The 16,997-nt window shown below is 46.1% G+C and overlaps 1 protein-coding gene and 1 pseudogene across 1 annotated transcript; one reads left to right on the forward strand and one right to left on the reverse strand.

Moving 5' to 3' along the window:
- The window catches only part of LOC129863734 (tetratricopeptide repeat protein 33-like), a 52,998-nt pseudogene extending 50,542 nt beyond the window's left edge, over positions 1-2,456 (reverse strand).
- An 11,285-nt stretch (positions 2,457-13,741) lies between these two features.
- LOC129863735 (uncharacterized) lies at positions 13,742-16,439 on the forward strand. Its single transcript, XM_055935962.1, has 2 exons — positions 13,742-15,306; positions 16,233-16,439. Exons 1-2 carry the CDS (start codon positions 14,763-14,765, stop codon positions 16,418-16,420), a joined length of 732 nt encoding a protein of 243 aa, XP_055791937.1. The 5' UTR covers positions 13,742-14,762; the 3' UTR covers positions 16,421-16,439.
- Positions 16,440-16,997: the final 558 nt, after the last annotated feature.

A 16,997-nucleotide genomic window follows, 5' to 3' on the forward strand; every position in this document is an offset into this window, starting at 1 on the left:
GACAGTGCTTAGTCGTTGATTCCAATTATTATAAAAAAAAATTCAACCATCGGCGGCAGAACTGAGCCCATGCTACGGGGTCTCTGCTTTTTGCAGCCACTAAAATGTAGAAGAGGCGAGTGTTTCCGGTGGAAAATGTCAATACTAATCGTAGGAATGGAACACACCCTGGAACCATTAATTAACAAAACCATATTAAGCATCTTCAGGCCTCCACACATAGAAGACATTTGGAACACCTCTACTTAAATGAATCAATTTTATATACACCATCACAATAAATCAATCATTTATTTTAGGCAGCTCTGAAGAAATATTATGATATGAAGAAAATGTTTTTTTAGAAGAACCGAATAGGCTATGAGTCAGCCATCTGGCTGTGCCATGCCATAGTCTGTAGGCTAGTTCATCTAGCTGACAAGATGTGCTTTTAAGTCCCATGCCATTATTTTATATTACATGCTCTTATGTAATAATATCATTGAACTTAGCTGAATGAAATAGAAAGGACCCCCCCCCCCCCCCCCCCCCCCATTCCGGAGCGAGTGCGCATATGAAGAGGCTATGTTGAGCGCAAAAGTGATGATTTGAAACAGGTCCTATATGGTAGATTTAGAATTATTTGGCAAATTTAGTTGTGAATGATAAACTTTGTCTTAGAAATTAAAACATATATTAAACATCATATCATGTTTCTTTAGACCTGTATGCATAAGTGCATGGGTGTTCTACATGCAATGTCTTAAATGCTTTGAATTAATAGCCACCTTAGAAAGCACTGTCCATTTCGTTGTGTTTGGCTTCATAACAACATCCACAACGACTATGGTTTTCCACTCAGTTTCAACCTGTTGTTTAACTTCTTTCTTCAAATTGATCACCACAGTGATGTAAAAAATTGTAGCCTAATGGTTGAGTTTTAAAAACATGATATGGGTTTGATAAGTGTTTGATGCGATTTTAGATTGCATTTGCAATGATGTCAGAATGGTTAGAGGGACAATAGAGCACTGAGTACCAGGCCATTAGCGTCCTGATGCTCTTTAGCGAGTTGGGTACTACCAACATATCCAGAGCGCATAAAAAGGAGATTACCGTGACTCAACAGTCATGTGGAATTTGACTGTAGTCATGACTAATGGCTGCCGGAGTGGCAGTAATATGGTCAACGCAACAGCCCAACCACTCCAGTATCCTTGCACATTGTAAATATGGTATTGGCACTGACCCTGTATATAGCTTACTTACTTTCTCATGTATTTCTTATTTCTATTCCTCTTGTGTTTTTGTTCCTACTTTTTTAAAATAGTACTACAGAAATTGATTACTGCATTGTTGGGAAAGAGCTGGCAAGAAAGGCATTTCACTGTACCTGTGCACGTGACAATACAACTTAACTTGAAGGCAGAGAGCCATTTTCCACGGGCCCTAGCACCAGTCTGTCACCTACAGGCACTTCTGCAGCATTTTGTGGTGGTTCCAAAATGGTACACAGCCATAGGGGATATCCGTGGAGTCTGATTGACTGTGTGTGTGGCCTGCATGCTGAGGAATACCCTGAAACAACAACAAAAACTGATTAGTAAATGTCCCGGTCACATGGAACATTACCTGGACACACACACACACACACACACACACACACACACACACACACAATCTGTCCACCCCTCTCTGGGTCCTATTATATGGTCCCTCCCTAGGTTTTGTTGTACAGTTAGGATGGCATGCAGTCCACGGGTGACAGACAACTGTATTCAATTTGACATTGCCACAAAGTTTCCTCTTATACCTAGCCTGAGTTTGCACTCCTGCCAAAAAGTAAGAACATCAGGACCATGAACAAGGCTGTCACTCTCACCTGCCCTCTTGTGCCAGCACCACCCCTTCCTCCTTTAGTCTCTTGCTTTTGGCAGCGCAGTCCTCCAGCAGGACCTCCCGGCGCCGCTTGATTGCATAAAGCCAGTCCACCTCGTCCTCTTTGCCTAATCCATCTTCCTCCGGCTTCTCCACTGCGGCTTCAAACTGCTGCACCGCTGCCTTGGACACCCGCTCGCCCACTTTCCTTTTCCAGCCGAACGAAGCCATCCTTTACAGAAATGAGTCAATTATCTGTAACGTTACTGTAGAATTGTGAAACCTCTCTGCGTGCAAATAGCTCGCTATCGCTGACAAGACACTTGAGACTTCTAACCTTAAGTTTGTAATGTCAAACAGGCAGTTTTGTTCACATTGAATTGGCTAGCGTGGAAAGTGAGTTACTATAGCTAGCTAGCAAGCTAATGTCTGAATGTTAGCTAGCTAGCATATAGCTAACGTTTAACCGTTAACCCCGATAACTGTTATTCATTCTTCATCGAATGCTTTTGATTTAATATGTGGCTGGATATATTGAGTGTTCAACACTCACAAAACGCGATTACCGCTGCTTTCTATTGAACCCGGAAGCTCCTGTTTGTTTAATCACAACATTTTAAAGGGACAGTACAGATATTTTTGAAGTAGTTTGTGGGTGCACGAAAGGAACAGCACAACTATTTTGAAAAGTCTCTAACTATCTGTGTGGGTCAGTCTAACTATTGTCAGATCATGTGTAATTATCAGGAAAATGTGCTGACGGCTGATTGTAGTTACATTGTAACAGAATGTCGTTGTTGCGACATGTTTTCAATATTCCCACATTAACATGTTCCAGAGCATCCATCTTTGCCCCTGCTCTCTTCTGAGTTCAAAGTCAATCAGTGATTCATTGACAAGTACTGAAGTTGAACAGCTAAATGCTGCATTTGTGGTTGAAAGATGGCGCCGACAGATATAGCAGCTCTGCTTCTAGCTCTTACAAGCATTTCTCTACACCCACAATACCATCTGATAAATATGTGTATATGACCAATAACATTTGATTTGATTTTAATTCTATGACATTTGATGATCAACCTATATCTGTAAAGTGACTATGAAAGTGACCCTCATTAGAAATGTATTGTGGTTCCAATTAAGATTCAAAACATGTTCAAATGAAATGCAAAAAAAGTTTACTGAAGAAAAAAATGGATATGTAGGGTTGATATTGGAGGTGGGGGAGTGGGTGTGGGTTTAAGGGTTGGAATGAGAGGAAGAATGGAAGAAAAGAGATTAGGAGAAACAGAAGCATCATTGCATGTGCCTTCAGCAGTGAGTGAGTGTCCTCAGTGGATGACTTCAGCTGTGAGGCTCTCAACCATCTGGATGTGTCATCTTTCTTGGAAGCCACTTTAGCTATTCACTGGCACAAGTGGGGACCCTTCAGGCTGAGGAGTAAGTTTCACTCATCCCCATGTGCTACACTTGCACCAGACTGGATAAGGTCGTTCTACACGATGGTGACACTGGTTGACAGAACCGAAGGAGTCTGCAGGAGACCTTACCATGAAATGCTTAATTACAAGCCCTTAACTAACAATGTAGTTTTAAGAAAATAGAGTTAAGATAACATTTACTAAATAAACTAATAACAATAATGAGGCTATATACAGGGGGTACCGGTACAGAGTCAATGTGCAGGGGTACAGGTTAGTCAAGGTAATTTGTACATATTACATTTACATTACATTTAAGTCATTTAGCAGACGCTCTTATCCAGAGCGACTTACAAATTGGTGCATTCACCTAATGACATCCAGTGGAACAGCCACTTTACAATAGTGCATCTAAATCTTTTAAGGGGGGGGGGGGGCAGAAGGATTGCTTTATCCTATCCTAGGTATTCCTTGAAGAGGTGGGGTTTCAGGTGTCTCCGGAAGGTGGTGATTGACTCCGCTGTCCTGGCGTCGTGAGGGAGTTTGTTCCACCATTGGGGTGCCAGAGCAGCGAACAGTTTTGACTGGGCTGAGCGGGAACTGTACTTCCTCAGTGGTAGGGAGGCGAGCAGGCCAGAGGTGGATGAACGCAGTGCCCTTGTTTGGGTGTAGGGCCTGATCAGAGCCTGAAGGTACTGAGGTGCCGTTCCCCTCACAGCTCCGTAGGCAAGCACCATGGTCTTGTAGCGGATGCGAGCTTCAACTGGAAGCCAGTGGAGAGAGCGGAGGAGCGGGGTGACGTGAGAGAACTTGGGAAGGTTGAACACCAGACGGGCTGCGGCGTTCTGGATGAGTTGTAGGGGTTTGATGGCACAGGCAGGGAGCCCAGCCAACAGCGAGTTGCAGTAATCCAGACGGGAGATGACAAGTGCCTGGATTAGGACCTGCGCCGCTTCCTGTGTGAGGCAGGGTCGTACTCTGCGGATGTTGTAGAGCATGAACCTACAGGAACGGGCCACCGCCTTGATGTTAGTTGAGAACGACAGGGTGTTGTCCAGGATCACGCCAAGGTTCTTAGCGCTCTGGGAGGAGGACACAATGGAGTTGTCAACCGTGATGGCGAGATCATGGAACGGGCAGTCCTTCCCCGGGAGGAAGAGCAGCTCCGTCTTGCCGAGGTTCAGCTTGAGGTGGTGATCCGTCATCCACACTGATATGTCTGCCAGACATGCAGAGATGCGATTCGCCACCTGGTCATCAGAAGGGGGAAAGGAGAAGATTAGTTGTGTGTCGTCTGCATAGCAATGATAGGAGAGACCGTGTGAGGTTATGACAGAGCCAAGTGACTTGGTGTATAGCGAGAATAGGAGAGGGCCTAGAACAGAGCCCTGGGGGACACCAGTGGTGAGAGCGCGTGGTGAGGAGACAGATTCTCGCCACGCCACCTGGTAGGAGCGACCTGTCAGGTAGGACGCAATCCAAGCGTGGGCCGCGCCGGAGATGCCCAACTCGGAGAGGGTGGAGAGGAGGATCTGATGGTTCACAGTATCGAAGGCAGCCGATAGGTCTAGAAGGATGAGAGCAGAGGAAAGAGAGTTAGCTTTAGCAGTGCGGAGCGCCTCCGTGATACAGAGAAGAGCAGTCTCAGTTGAGTGACTAGTCTTGAAACCTGACTGATTTGGATCAAGAAGGTCATTCTGAGAGAGATAGCAGGAGAGCTGGCCAAGGACGGCACGTTCAAGAGTTTTGGAGAGAAAAGAAAGAAGGGATACTGGTCTGTAGTTGTTGACATCGGAGGGATCGAGTGTAGGTTTTTTCAGAAGGGGTGCAACTCTCGCTCTCTTGAAGACGGAAGGGACGTAGCCAGCGGTCAGGGATGAGTTGATGAGCGAGGTGAGGTAAGGGAGAAGGTCTCCGGAAATGGTCTGGAGAAGAGAGGAGGGGATAGGGTCAAGCGGGCAGGTTGTTGGGCGGCCGGCCGTCACAAGACGCGAGATTTCATCTGGAGAGAGAGGAGAGAAAGAGGTCAAAGCACAGGGTAGGGCAGTGTGAGCAGAACCAGCGGTGTCGTTTGACTTAGCAAACGAGGATCGGATGTCGTCGACCTTCTTTTCAAAATGGTTGACGAAGTCGTCTGCAGAGAGGGAGGAGGGGGGGGGGAGGAGGATTCAGGAGGGAGGAGAAGGTGGCAAAGAGCTTCCTAGGGTTAGAGGCAGATGCTTGGAATTTAGAGTGGTAGAAAGTGGCTTTAGCAGCAGAGACAGAAGAGGAAAATGTAGAGAGGAGGGAGTGAAAGGATGCCAGGTCCGCAGGGAGGCGAGTTTTCCTCCATTTCCGCTCGGCTGCCCGGAGCCCTGTTCTGTGAGCTCGCAATGAGTCGTCGAGCCACGGAGCGGGAGGGGAGGACCGAGCCGGCCTGGAGGATAGGGGACATAGAGAGTCAAAGGATGCAGAAAGGGAGGAGAGGAGGGTTGAGGAGGCAGAATCAGGAGATAGGTTGGAGAAGGTTTGGGCAGAGGGAAGAGATGATAGGATGGAAGAGGAGAGAGTAGCGGGGGAGAGAGAGCGAAGGTTGGGACGGCGCGATACCATCCGAGTAGGGGCAGTGTGGGAAGTGTTGGATGAGAGCGAGAGGGAAAAGGATACAAGGTAGTGGTCGGAGACTTGGAGGGGAGTTGCAATGAGGTTAGTGGAAGAACAGCATCTAGTAAAGATGAGGTCAAGCGTATTGCCTGCCTTGTGAGTAGGGGGGGAAGGTGAGAGGGTGAGGTCAAAAGAGGAGAGGAGTGGAAAGAAGGAGGCGGAGAGGAATGAGTCAAAGGTAGACATGGGGAGGTTAAAGTCACCCAGAACTGTGAGAGGTGAGCCGTCCTCAGGAAAGGAGCTTATCAAGGCATCAAGCTCATTGATGAACTCTCCAAGGGAACCTGGAGGGCGATAAATGATAAGGATGTTAAGCTTGAAAGGGCTGGTAACTGTGACAGCATGGAATTCAAAGGAGGCGATAGACAGATGGGTAAGGGGAGAAAGAGAGAATGACCACTTGGGAGAGATGAGGATCCCGGTGCCACCACCCCGCTGACCAGAAGCTCTCGGGGTGTGCGAGAACACGTGGGCAGACGAAGAGAGAGCAGTAGGAGTAGCAGTGTTATCTGTGGTGAGCCATGTTTCCGTCAGTGCCAAGAAGTCGAGGGACTGGAGGGACGCATAGGCTGAGATGAGCTCTGCCTTGTTGGCCGCGGATCGGCAGTTCCAGAGGCTACCGGAGACCTGGAACTCCACGTGGGTCGTGCGGGCTGGGACCACCAGGTTAGGGTGGGCGCGGCCACGCGGTGTGAGGCGTTTGTATGGTCTGTGCAGAGAGGAGAGAACAGGGATAGACAGACACATATTTGACAGGCTACAGAAGAGGCTACGCTAAAGCAAAGGAGATTAGAATGACAAGTGGGCTACACGTCTCGAATGTTCAGAAAGTTAAGCTTACGTAGCAAAAAATCAATAAAATTAAAAATCTTATTGACTAAAATGATATAGTACTGCTGGCTGGTGAAGTAGCCTGGCTAGCAGTAGCTGCGTTGTTGAAAGTGAAGCTGGCTAGGTGACCTCGACAGTTTCTCTAAGTTTCTCTAAACTACACAATTATCATGGATTCAAGGACAGCAAAGACAACTAGCTAACACTACGCTAATCAAGTCGTTCCGTTGTAATGTAAGCTTCTACAGTGCTGCTATTCGGTAGAAGTTGGCTAGCTAGCAGTGTTAGCTAGCAGTGTTGGCTAGGTAGGAGGACGGCAGCGCGGCAGGCGAAACTAGCTGGCTAGCTAACCGATAATTACTCAAAGTTACACAATTATCTTAGATACAAAGCTAGCAAAGAAAACTATGTAGCTAGCTAACACTACACAAAACAAGTCGTTCCGTTGTATTGTAATCGTTTCTACAATGCTCTTCGGTGGCAAGCTGGCTAGCTAGCAGTGTTGGCTACGTTGCGTTAATTTCGAACGAAAATAGCTCGCTAGCGAACCTCAATAACGACGCAATTATGTTTGATAAAAGACGGCTATGTAGCTAGCTAAGATCAAACAAATCGAACCGTTGTACTGTAATGAAAATGAAAATCAGACCGTTGTACTATAATGAAATGTAATGAAAAGTTATACTACTATTCGGTAGACGGTGGACGTTTGCTAGCTGCTGGGCAGATAGCAGTGGACAACGAGACGACGAAATACGATAATTACGCAGTTATCTTTGATACACAGACGGCTATGTAGCTAGTTAAGAAGAAATTGCTAAGGTTGGACAAATTAAATCGTTGTACTATAATGAAATGTAATGAAAAGTTATAAAAGTTATACTACCTGCAGAGCGAATGCAGAGCGAATGCAAACGCGACCACTCGCCCCAAACCGGATGTATGTATGTAGATATAGGTAGAGGTAAAGTGACTATGCATAGGTATTAAACAGCGAGTAGCAGCAGTGTAAAAACGAGGGGGGGGGGGGGTCAATGCAAATAGTCTGGGTGGTAAATATAGCAAGATGGCACCGACAGACATGGCAACTCTGCTTCTAGCTCCTAAGCTAGTGGGTTATTTCTTGCGTAATTAGCCAAGAACATTCTTTTGTGTTATTACATACAGCCAGAAAAAACTTTTGGATATCAGAGTGACGGTAAATCACCAGCATTACAACCAGGAATACGATTTTCCCGAATTGGATCCTTTGTTCATACCCCCCAGGGCAATTTAACTTATCATAGAGGCTGCTCCAAGACGCCGTCTGTGTAGAAGATGTATTCGGAGTGGCCTTCTAGTCCGTGTACGCCATCCACCGCTTCCGAGTATATTACTCGCTAATGTTCAGTCTCTGGACATTAAAGTAGATGAGCTCAAGGCGAGGATCTCCTTCCAGAGAGACATCAGGGACTGTAAAAATACTCTGTTTCACAGAATCATGGCTCTCTCAGGATATACTGTCCCCATCCATACATACAGCCAGCTGGGTTCTCAGTACATTGTGCAGACAGGAATAAAGAACTCTCTGGGAAGAAGAAGGGCGTGGTGTATGTTTCATGATTAACAACTCATGGTGTGATTGTGAAAACATACAGAAACTAAAGTCCTTTTGTTCACCCGACCTTGTTCACCCAACCTAGAATACCTCACAATCAAATGTTACCTCCCAAGAGAATTCTCTACAGTTACAGTCAAAGCCGTGTATATTCCTCCTCAAGCCAATACCACGACGGCCCTCAATGAACTACACTGGACTTTATGCAAACTATAAACCACATATCCTGAGGCCGCATTTATTGTAGCTAGGGATTTTAACAAAGCAAATTTGCGGAAAACGTTCAATCAACACATTGACTGTAGTACTTGCTCTCGTAAAACACTCGATCCCTGCTACTGCCCCATTCTAAATGGCTACAAGGCCCTCCCCCACCCTCCCTTTGGCAAATCAGGTCACGACTCCATTTTTCTCCTCCCTTCCTATTGCCAGAAACTCAAAGAGGAAGTACCGATGCTAAGTTCTATTCAACTCTGGTCTGACCAATCGGAATCCATGCTTCAAGATTGTTTAGATCATGCGAACTGGGATATGTTCTTGGTTGCCTCTGAGAATAACATTGACAAATACACAGACACAGTAACTGAGTTCATTGGGAAGTGTATAGGGGATGTTGTTCCCACTGTGACTATTAACACCTACCCAAACCAGAAACCAGGGATAGATGGCAGCATTCGCGCAAAACTGAAAGTGCAAACCATCGCATTTAGCCATGGCAAGGTGACTGGGAATATGGTTGAATACAAACAGCGTAGTTATTCCCTCTGTAAGGCAATCAAATAGGCAAAATGTCAATACAGAGACAAAGTGGAGTCACAATTCAACAGTTCAGACGTATGTGGCAGGGTCTACAGACAATCATGGACTACAGAGGGAAAACCAGCCACGTTGCGGACACCAACGTCTTGCTTCCGGACAAGCTAAACACCTTCTTCGCCTGCTTTGAGGACAAGACAGTGTTACCGACACGGCTCGCTACCAAGGACTATGGGTTCTCATTCTCCGTGGCTGACTTGAGTAAGACATTTAGGCGTGTTAACCCTCACAAGGCTGCCGGCCCAGACGGCATCCCTAACTGCGTCCTCAGAGCAGTTGGCTGGAGTATTTACGAACATATTCAATCTCTTCCTATCCCAGTCTACTGTCTCCACTTGCTTTAAGATGTCCACCATTGTTCCTGTACCCAAGAAAGCAAAGGTAACTGAACTAAATGACTATCGCTCCATAGCACTTACTTCTGTCATCATGGAGTGCTTTGAGAGACTAGTTAAAGTTCATATCACCTCTATCTTACCTGACACCCTAGACCCACTTCAATTTGCATACCGCCCCAATAGATCCGCAGACGATGCAATCGCCATTGCCCTGAACACTGCTCTGTCCCATCTGCCCATTCCCACAAGAGGAATGCCTACGTGAGAATGCTGTTCATTGACTATAGCTCAGCCTTCAACACTATAGTACCCTCCAAGCTCATCATTAGGAATCTAGTTCTGAACTCCGCCCAGTGCAACAGGGTTCTGGACTTCCTGACTGGCCGCCCCCAGGTGGTAAAGGTAGGAAACAACACCTCCACTTCGCTGTTCCTCAACACAGGGGCCCCACAAGGGTGTGTCCTCAGCCCTCTCCTGTACTCCCTGTTCACCCGTGACTCTGTGGCCATGCACGCCTCCAACTCAATCATCAAGTTTGCAGACGACACAACAGTAGCAGACCTGATTACTGAACAATAACGAGACAGCCTACAGTTAGAAGGTGAGGGCCCTGGCGGAGTGGTGCCAGGAAAATTACCTCTCTCTCAACAAAACGAAGGAGCTGATCATGGACTTCAGGAAACAGCAGAGGGAGCATGCCTCTATCCACCTCGATGGGACCACAGTGGAGAAGGTGGAAAGCTTCAAGTTCCTCGGCGTACACATCACTGACAATCTGAAATGGTCCACCCACACAGACAGTGTGGTGAAGAAGGCGCAACAGTGCCTCTTCAACCTCAGGAGGCTGAAGAAATTTGTCTTGGCCCCTAAGACCCTCACAAACTTTTACAGATGCACAATTGAGAGCATCCTGTTGGGATGTATCACCACTTGGTATGGCAACTGCACTGCCTGAAACCACAGGGCTCTCCAGAGGGTGGTGCATTATGCCCAACACATCACCGGTGGCACACTGCCTGCACTCTAGGACACCTACAGCACCCGATGTCACAACAAGGCCAAAAAGATCATCAAAGACAACCACCCGAGCCACTGCCTGTTCACCCCGCTATCATCCACAAGGCAAGGTCAGTACAGGTGCATTAAAGCTGGGACCGAGAGACTGAAAAACAGCTTCTATCTCAAGGCCATCAGACTGTTAAATAGCTGTCACTAGTCGGCTACCACCCGCTTACTCAATCCTGCACCCTAGAGGCTACTGCCCTATATACATAGACATGGAATCACTGGCCACTTTAATAATAGAACGCTCGTCACTTTAATTGTTTACATACTATTTTTCTTATCTCATATATATACTGCATTCAATTCTACTGTATTTTAGTCAATGCCACTCCAACATTGCTCATCCTAATATTTATATTTACTAATTCCATTCTTTTACTTTTAGATTTGCATGTATTATTAAGAATTGTTAGATACTACTGCATTGTTGGAGCTATACACCCGCATTTCGCTACACCCGCAATAACATTTGCTAAATAAAAAATGGTATATGACCAATACAATTTGATTTGATTAATTGCTCAGCAGTCTTATGGCTTGGGGGTAGAAGCTGGATATGGATATTTATGGATATGACTCCTCCACTGTGGTGCTCTATAAGTGAGGGGAACCCTCATAACTGTGCTTGCTATTCCATCTAGAGGTCATGAGTGAGAATGTTTTAAGACATAATGTTTCCATACATACAGTGCATTTGGAAAGTATTCAGACGCCTTGACTTTTTCCACATTTTGTTACATTACAGCCTCATTTTAAAATGTATTAAATAGTTTTTCCTCAAATATACACACAATACCCCATAACGACAAAGCAAAAACATTTTAAATTTTTTGCTAATTAGGACAAATTAAAACAGAAATATCACATTTCCATAAGTATTCAGACCCTTTACTCAGTACTTTGTTGAAGCACCTTTGGCAGCGATTACAGCCTCGAGTCTTCTTGGATATGACGCTACAAGCTTGGCGCACCTGTATTTGGGGAGTTTCTCCCATTCTTCTCTGCAGATCCTCTCAAGGTCTGTCAGGTTGGATGTGGAGTGTTACTGCACAGCTATTTTCATGTCTCTCCAGAGATGTTCGATCGGGTTCAAGTCCGGGCTCTGGCTGGGCCTCTCAAAGACATTGAGACTGCGTTGTCTTGGCTTTGTGCTTAGGGTTGTTGTCCTGTTAGAAGGTGAACCTTCACCCCCAGTCTGAGGTCCGGAGCAGGATTTCATCAAGGATCTCACTCTACTTTGCTCCATTCATCTTTCTCTCAAGCCTGACTAGTCTCCCAATCCCTCCAGCTCAAAAACATCCACACAGCATGATGCTGCCACCACCATACTTCACCGTAGGGATGATGCAGGTCTCCTCCAGACGTGACGCTTGGCCTTCAGGCCAAAGAGTTCAATATGGTTTTCATCAGACCAGAGAATCTTGTTTCTCATGGTCTTTAGGTGCCTTTTGGCAAACTCCAAGCAGGCTTTCATGTGCCTTTTACTGAGGACTGGTTTCTGTCTGGCCACTTTACCATAAAGGCCTGATTGGTGGAGTGCTGCAGAGATTAATGTCCTTCTGGAAGGTTCTCCCATCTCCACAGAGAAACGCTAGAGCTCTGTCAGAGTGACCATTGGGTTCTTGGTCAATTGACCAAGGCCCTTCTCCCCCGATTGCTCATAGCCGGGGCAGCCAGCTCTAGGATGACTCTTGGTGGTTCCAAACCTCTTCCATTTAAGAATGATGGAGGCTATTGTGTTCTTGTGGTCCTTCAATGCTGCAGAAATGTGTTGGTACCATTCCTCAGATCTGTGACTCGAAGCAATCCTGTCTCAGAGCTCTAAGGACAATTCCTTCGACCTCATGGCTTGGTTTTTGCTCTGACATGCACTGTCAACTGTGGGACCTTACATAGACAGGTGTTTGCCTTTCCAAATCATGTCCAATCAATTGAATCTACCACAGGTGGACTCAAATCAAGTTGTAGAAACATCTCAGGGATGATCAATGCAAACAGGATGCATCTGAGCTCAATTTCAAGTCTCATATTAAAGGGTCTGAATAGATATGTAAAGAAGGTATTTCTGTTTTATATTTTTAACACATTTGCAAACATTTCTAAAAACCTGTTTTTGCTTTTTCATTATGGGGCATTGTGTGCAGATCATTTTATTTTTTTAATCCGTTTTAGAATACGGCTGTAACGTAACAAAATGTGGAAAAGGTCAAGGGGTATGAACCCATTCCAAATGCACTGTACATCTGTTTTACAAATGATAAAGGTATTTTGCTATACTCTTTAAAATCTGGGAGCTTTCTAATATTTGACTTTTGCAGCCATGCACCATAGTATTGATAAAACTTTATTTAAAAAAAATAATACATTTTCCAATGCCTCCAACAGAAACAAAACAATGCATGAAAACTTGTGCAATTGATCTGTTTATTAGGCAGTTATTTATACAAATTATTTAAACACTGTCCATTTGACATTTACATTGGTCATTCTAGTAGTAGGGTCCCTTTACACAACAAATAAAACAAGGTTTAAAGCAGTTAAGACGGATACATTGATTGATATTGATCCTGCAAATAGTCAGAACTTAACACTCCCACTTAAAAGGAGAACAACTACTCACCCAATGTGCAACTCACATCATAAGCCGATCATGGTCTCACACACTTATTCAAACAACCCCACAATTCACCTTATGCACAACTTGGAATGAGAACTTTCACATCCTTGAAAACTAAGAGTTTGTTTGTAGTCCTACAAATATTTCAATGACCATATGGTCTAAAAATGAGACCTTGCAGTCACATAATCCATACGCAAGATTTCTTCAGACCAAAACCAGCCCCACGCAATATTGATAGAAGTAGATATTTTATACTCACTGATATACAACTGATCAACAGTTGATAAGGCAGCTAACAGAATGACAGAAAAAAGAAAAAAAACTTTCTCCAGGTGCACATGACAAATTTAAGGTTTGGGAAAATATGTAAACTTAAATTTAGCTCTTGTGGGGGATTTGGGCCAAGAAAAGTGAAGCAGAATTTTGAAAGCAGAAAAATATAGATTTTTGTTTCCTTTATCAATACACATTGTCCATGCACTGCATGTACTTGCTGCAAATCACCACTTACAAATGCCCCAAATCTTTCAATGGACATGCATGTGTAGAAATCCGGTTTGGGGCGAGCGGTCGCATTTGCATTCGCTCTGCATTCGCTCTGCAGGTAGTATAACTTTTATAACTTTTCATTACATTTCATTATAGTACAACGATTTAATTTGTCCAACCTTAGCAATTTCTTCTTAACTAGCTACATAGCCGTCTGTGTATCAAAGATAACTGCGTAATTATCGTATTTCGTCGTCTCGTTGTCCACTGCTATCTGCCCAGCAGCTAGCAAACGTCCACCGTCTACCGAATAGTAGTATAACTTTTCATTACATTTCATTATAGTACAACGGTCTGATTTTCATTTTCATTACAGTACAACGGTTTGATTTGTTTGATCTTAGCTAGCTACATAGCCGTCTTTTATCAAACATAATTGCGTCGTTATTGAGGTTCGCTAGCGAGCTATTTTCGTTCGAAATTAACGCAACGTAGCCAACACTGCTAGCTAGCCAGCTTGCCACCGAAGAGCATTGTAGAAACGATTACAATACAACGGAACGACTTGTTTTGTGTAGTGTTAGCTAGCTACATAGTTTTCTTTGCTAGCTTTGTATCTAAGATAATTGTGTAACTCTGAGTAATTATCGGTTAGCTACCCAGCTAGTTTCGCCTGCCGCGCTGCCGTCCTCCTACCTAGCCAACACTGCTAGCTAACACTGCTAGCTAGCCAACTTCTACCGAATAGCAGCACTGTAGAAACTTACATTACAACGGAACGACTTGATTAGCGTAGTGTTAGCTAGTTGTCTTTGCTGTCCTTGTATCCATGATAATTGTGTAGTTTAGAGAAACTTAGAGAAACTGTCGAGGTCACCTAGCCAGCTTCACTTTCAACAACGCAGCTACTGCTAGCCAGGCTACTTCACCAGCCAGCAGTACTATATCATTTTAGTCAATAAGATTTTTAATTTTATTGATTTTTTGCTACGTAAGCTTAACTTTCTGAACATTCGAGACGTGTAGCCCACTTGTCATTCTAATCCCCTTTGCTTTAGCGTAGCCTCTTCTGTAGCCTGTCAAATATGTGTCTGTCTATCCCTGTTCTCTCCTCTCTGCACAGACCATACAAACGCCTCACACCGCGTGGCCGCGCCCACCCTAACCTGGTGGTCCCAGCCCGCACGACCCACGTGGAGTTCCAGGTCTCCGGTAGCCTCTGGAACTGCCGATCCGCGGCCAACAAGGCAGAGCTCATCTCAGCCTATGCGTCCCTCCAGTCCCTCGACTTCTTGGCACTGACGGAAACATGGCTCACCACAGATAACACTGCTACTCCTACTGCTCTCTCTTCGTCTGCCCACGTGTTCTCGCACACCCCGAGAGCTTCTGGTCAGCGGGGTGGTGGCACCGGGATCCTCATCTCTCCCAAGTGGTCATTCTCTCTTTCTCCCCTTACCCATCTGTCTATCGCCTCCTTTGAATTCCATGCTGTCACAGTTACCAGCCCTTTCAAGCTTAACATCCTTATCATTTATCGCCCTCCAGGTTCCCTTGGAGAGTTCATCAATGAGCTTGATGCCTTGATAAGCTCCTTTCCTGAGGACGGCTCACCTCTCACAGTTCTGGGTGACTTTAACCTCCCCATGTCTACCTTTGACTCATTCCTCTCCGCCTCCTTCTTTCCACTCCTCTCCTCTTTTGACCTCACCCTCTCACCTTCCCCCCCTACTCACAAGGCAGGCAATACGCTTGACCTCATCTTTACTAGATGCTGTTCTTCCACTAACCTCATTGCAACTCCCCTCCAAGTCTCCGACCACTACCTTGTATCCTTTTCCCTCTCGCTCTCATCCAACACTTCCCACACTGCCCCTACTCGGATGGTATCGCGCCGTCCCAACCTTCGCTCTCTCTCCCCCGCTACTCTCTCCTCTTCCATCCTATCATCTCTTCCCTCTGCCCAAACCTTCTCCAACCTATCTCCTGATTCTGCCTCCTCAACCCTCCTCTCCTCCCTTTCTGCATCCTTTGACTCTCTATGTCCCCTATCCTCCAGGCCGGCTCGGTCCTCCCCTCCCGCTCCGTGGCTCGACGACTCATTGCGAGCTCACAGAACAGGGCTCCGGGCAGCCGAGCGGAAATGGAGGAAAACTCGCCTCCCTGCGGACCTGGCATCCTTTCACTCCCTCCTCTCTACATTTTCCTCTTCTGTCTCTGCTGCTAAAGCCACTTTCTACCACTCTAAATTCCAAGCATCTGCCTCTAACCCTAGGAAGCTCTTTGCCACCTTCTCCTCCCTCCTGAATCCTCCTCCCCCTCCCCCCCCCTCCTCCCTCTCTGCAGACGACTTCGTCAACCATTTTGAAAAGAAGGTCGACGACATCCGATCCTCGTTTGCTAAGTCAAACGACACCGCTGGTTCTGCTCACACTGCCCTACCCTGTGCTTTGACCTCTTTCTCTCCTCTCTCTCCAGATGAAATCTCGCGTCTTGTGACGGCCGGCCGCCCAACAACCTGCCCGCTTGACCCTATCCCCTCCTCTCTTCTCCAGACCATTTCCGGAGACCTTCTCCCTTACCTCACCTCGCTCATCAACTCATCCCTGACCGCTGGCTACGTCCCTTCCGTCTTCAAGAGAGCGAGAGTTGCACCCCTTCTGAAAAAACCTACACTCGATCCCTCCGATGTCAACAACTACAGACCAGTATCCCTTCTTTCTTTTCTCTCCAAAACTCTTGAACGTGCCGTCCTTGGCCAGCTCTCCTGCTATCTCTCTCAGAATGACCTTCTTGATCCAAATCAGTCAGGTTTCAAGACTAGTCACTCAACTGAGACTGCTCTTCTCTGTATCACGGAGGCGCTCCGCACTGCTAAAGCTAACTCTCTTTCCTCTGCTCTCATCCTTCTAGACCTATCGGCTGCCTTCGATACTGTGAACCATCAGATCCTCCTCTCCACCCTCTCCGAGTTGGGCATCTCCGGCGCGGCCCACGCTTGGATTGCGTCCTACCTGACAGGTCGCTCCTACCAGGTGGCGTGGCGAGAATCTGTCTCCTCACCACGCGCTCTCACCACTGGTGTCCCCCAGGGCTCTGTTCTAGGCCCTCTCCTATTCTCGCTATACACCAAGTCACTTGGCTCTGTCATAACCTCACATGGTCTCTCCTATCATTGCTATGCAGACGACACACAACTAATCTTCTCCTTTCCCCCTTCTGATGACCAGGTGGCGAATCGCATCTCTGCATGTCTGGCAGACATATCAGTGTGGATGACGGATCACCACCTCAAGCTGAACCTCGGCAAGACGGAGCTG

Source organism: Salvelinus fontinalis, chromosome 10 (genome assembly GCF_029448725.1).
Source record: "Salvelinus fontinalis isolate EN_2023a chromosome 10, ASM2944872v1, whole genome shotgun sequence".
In the NCBI taxonomy this organism is placed as follows: domain Eukaryota; kingdom Metazoa; phylum Chordata; class Actinopteri; order Salmoniformes; family Salmonidae; genus Salvelinus; species Salvelinus fontinalis.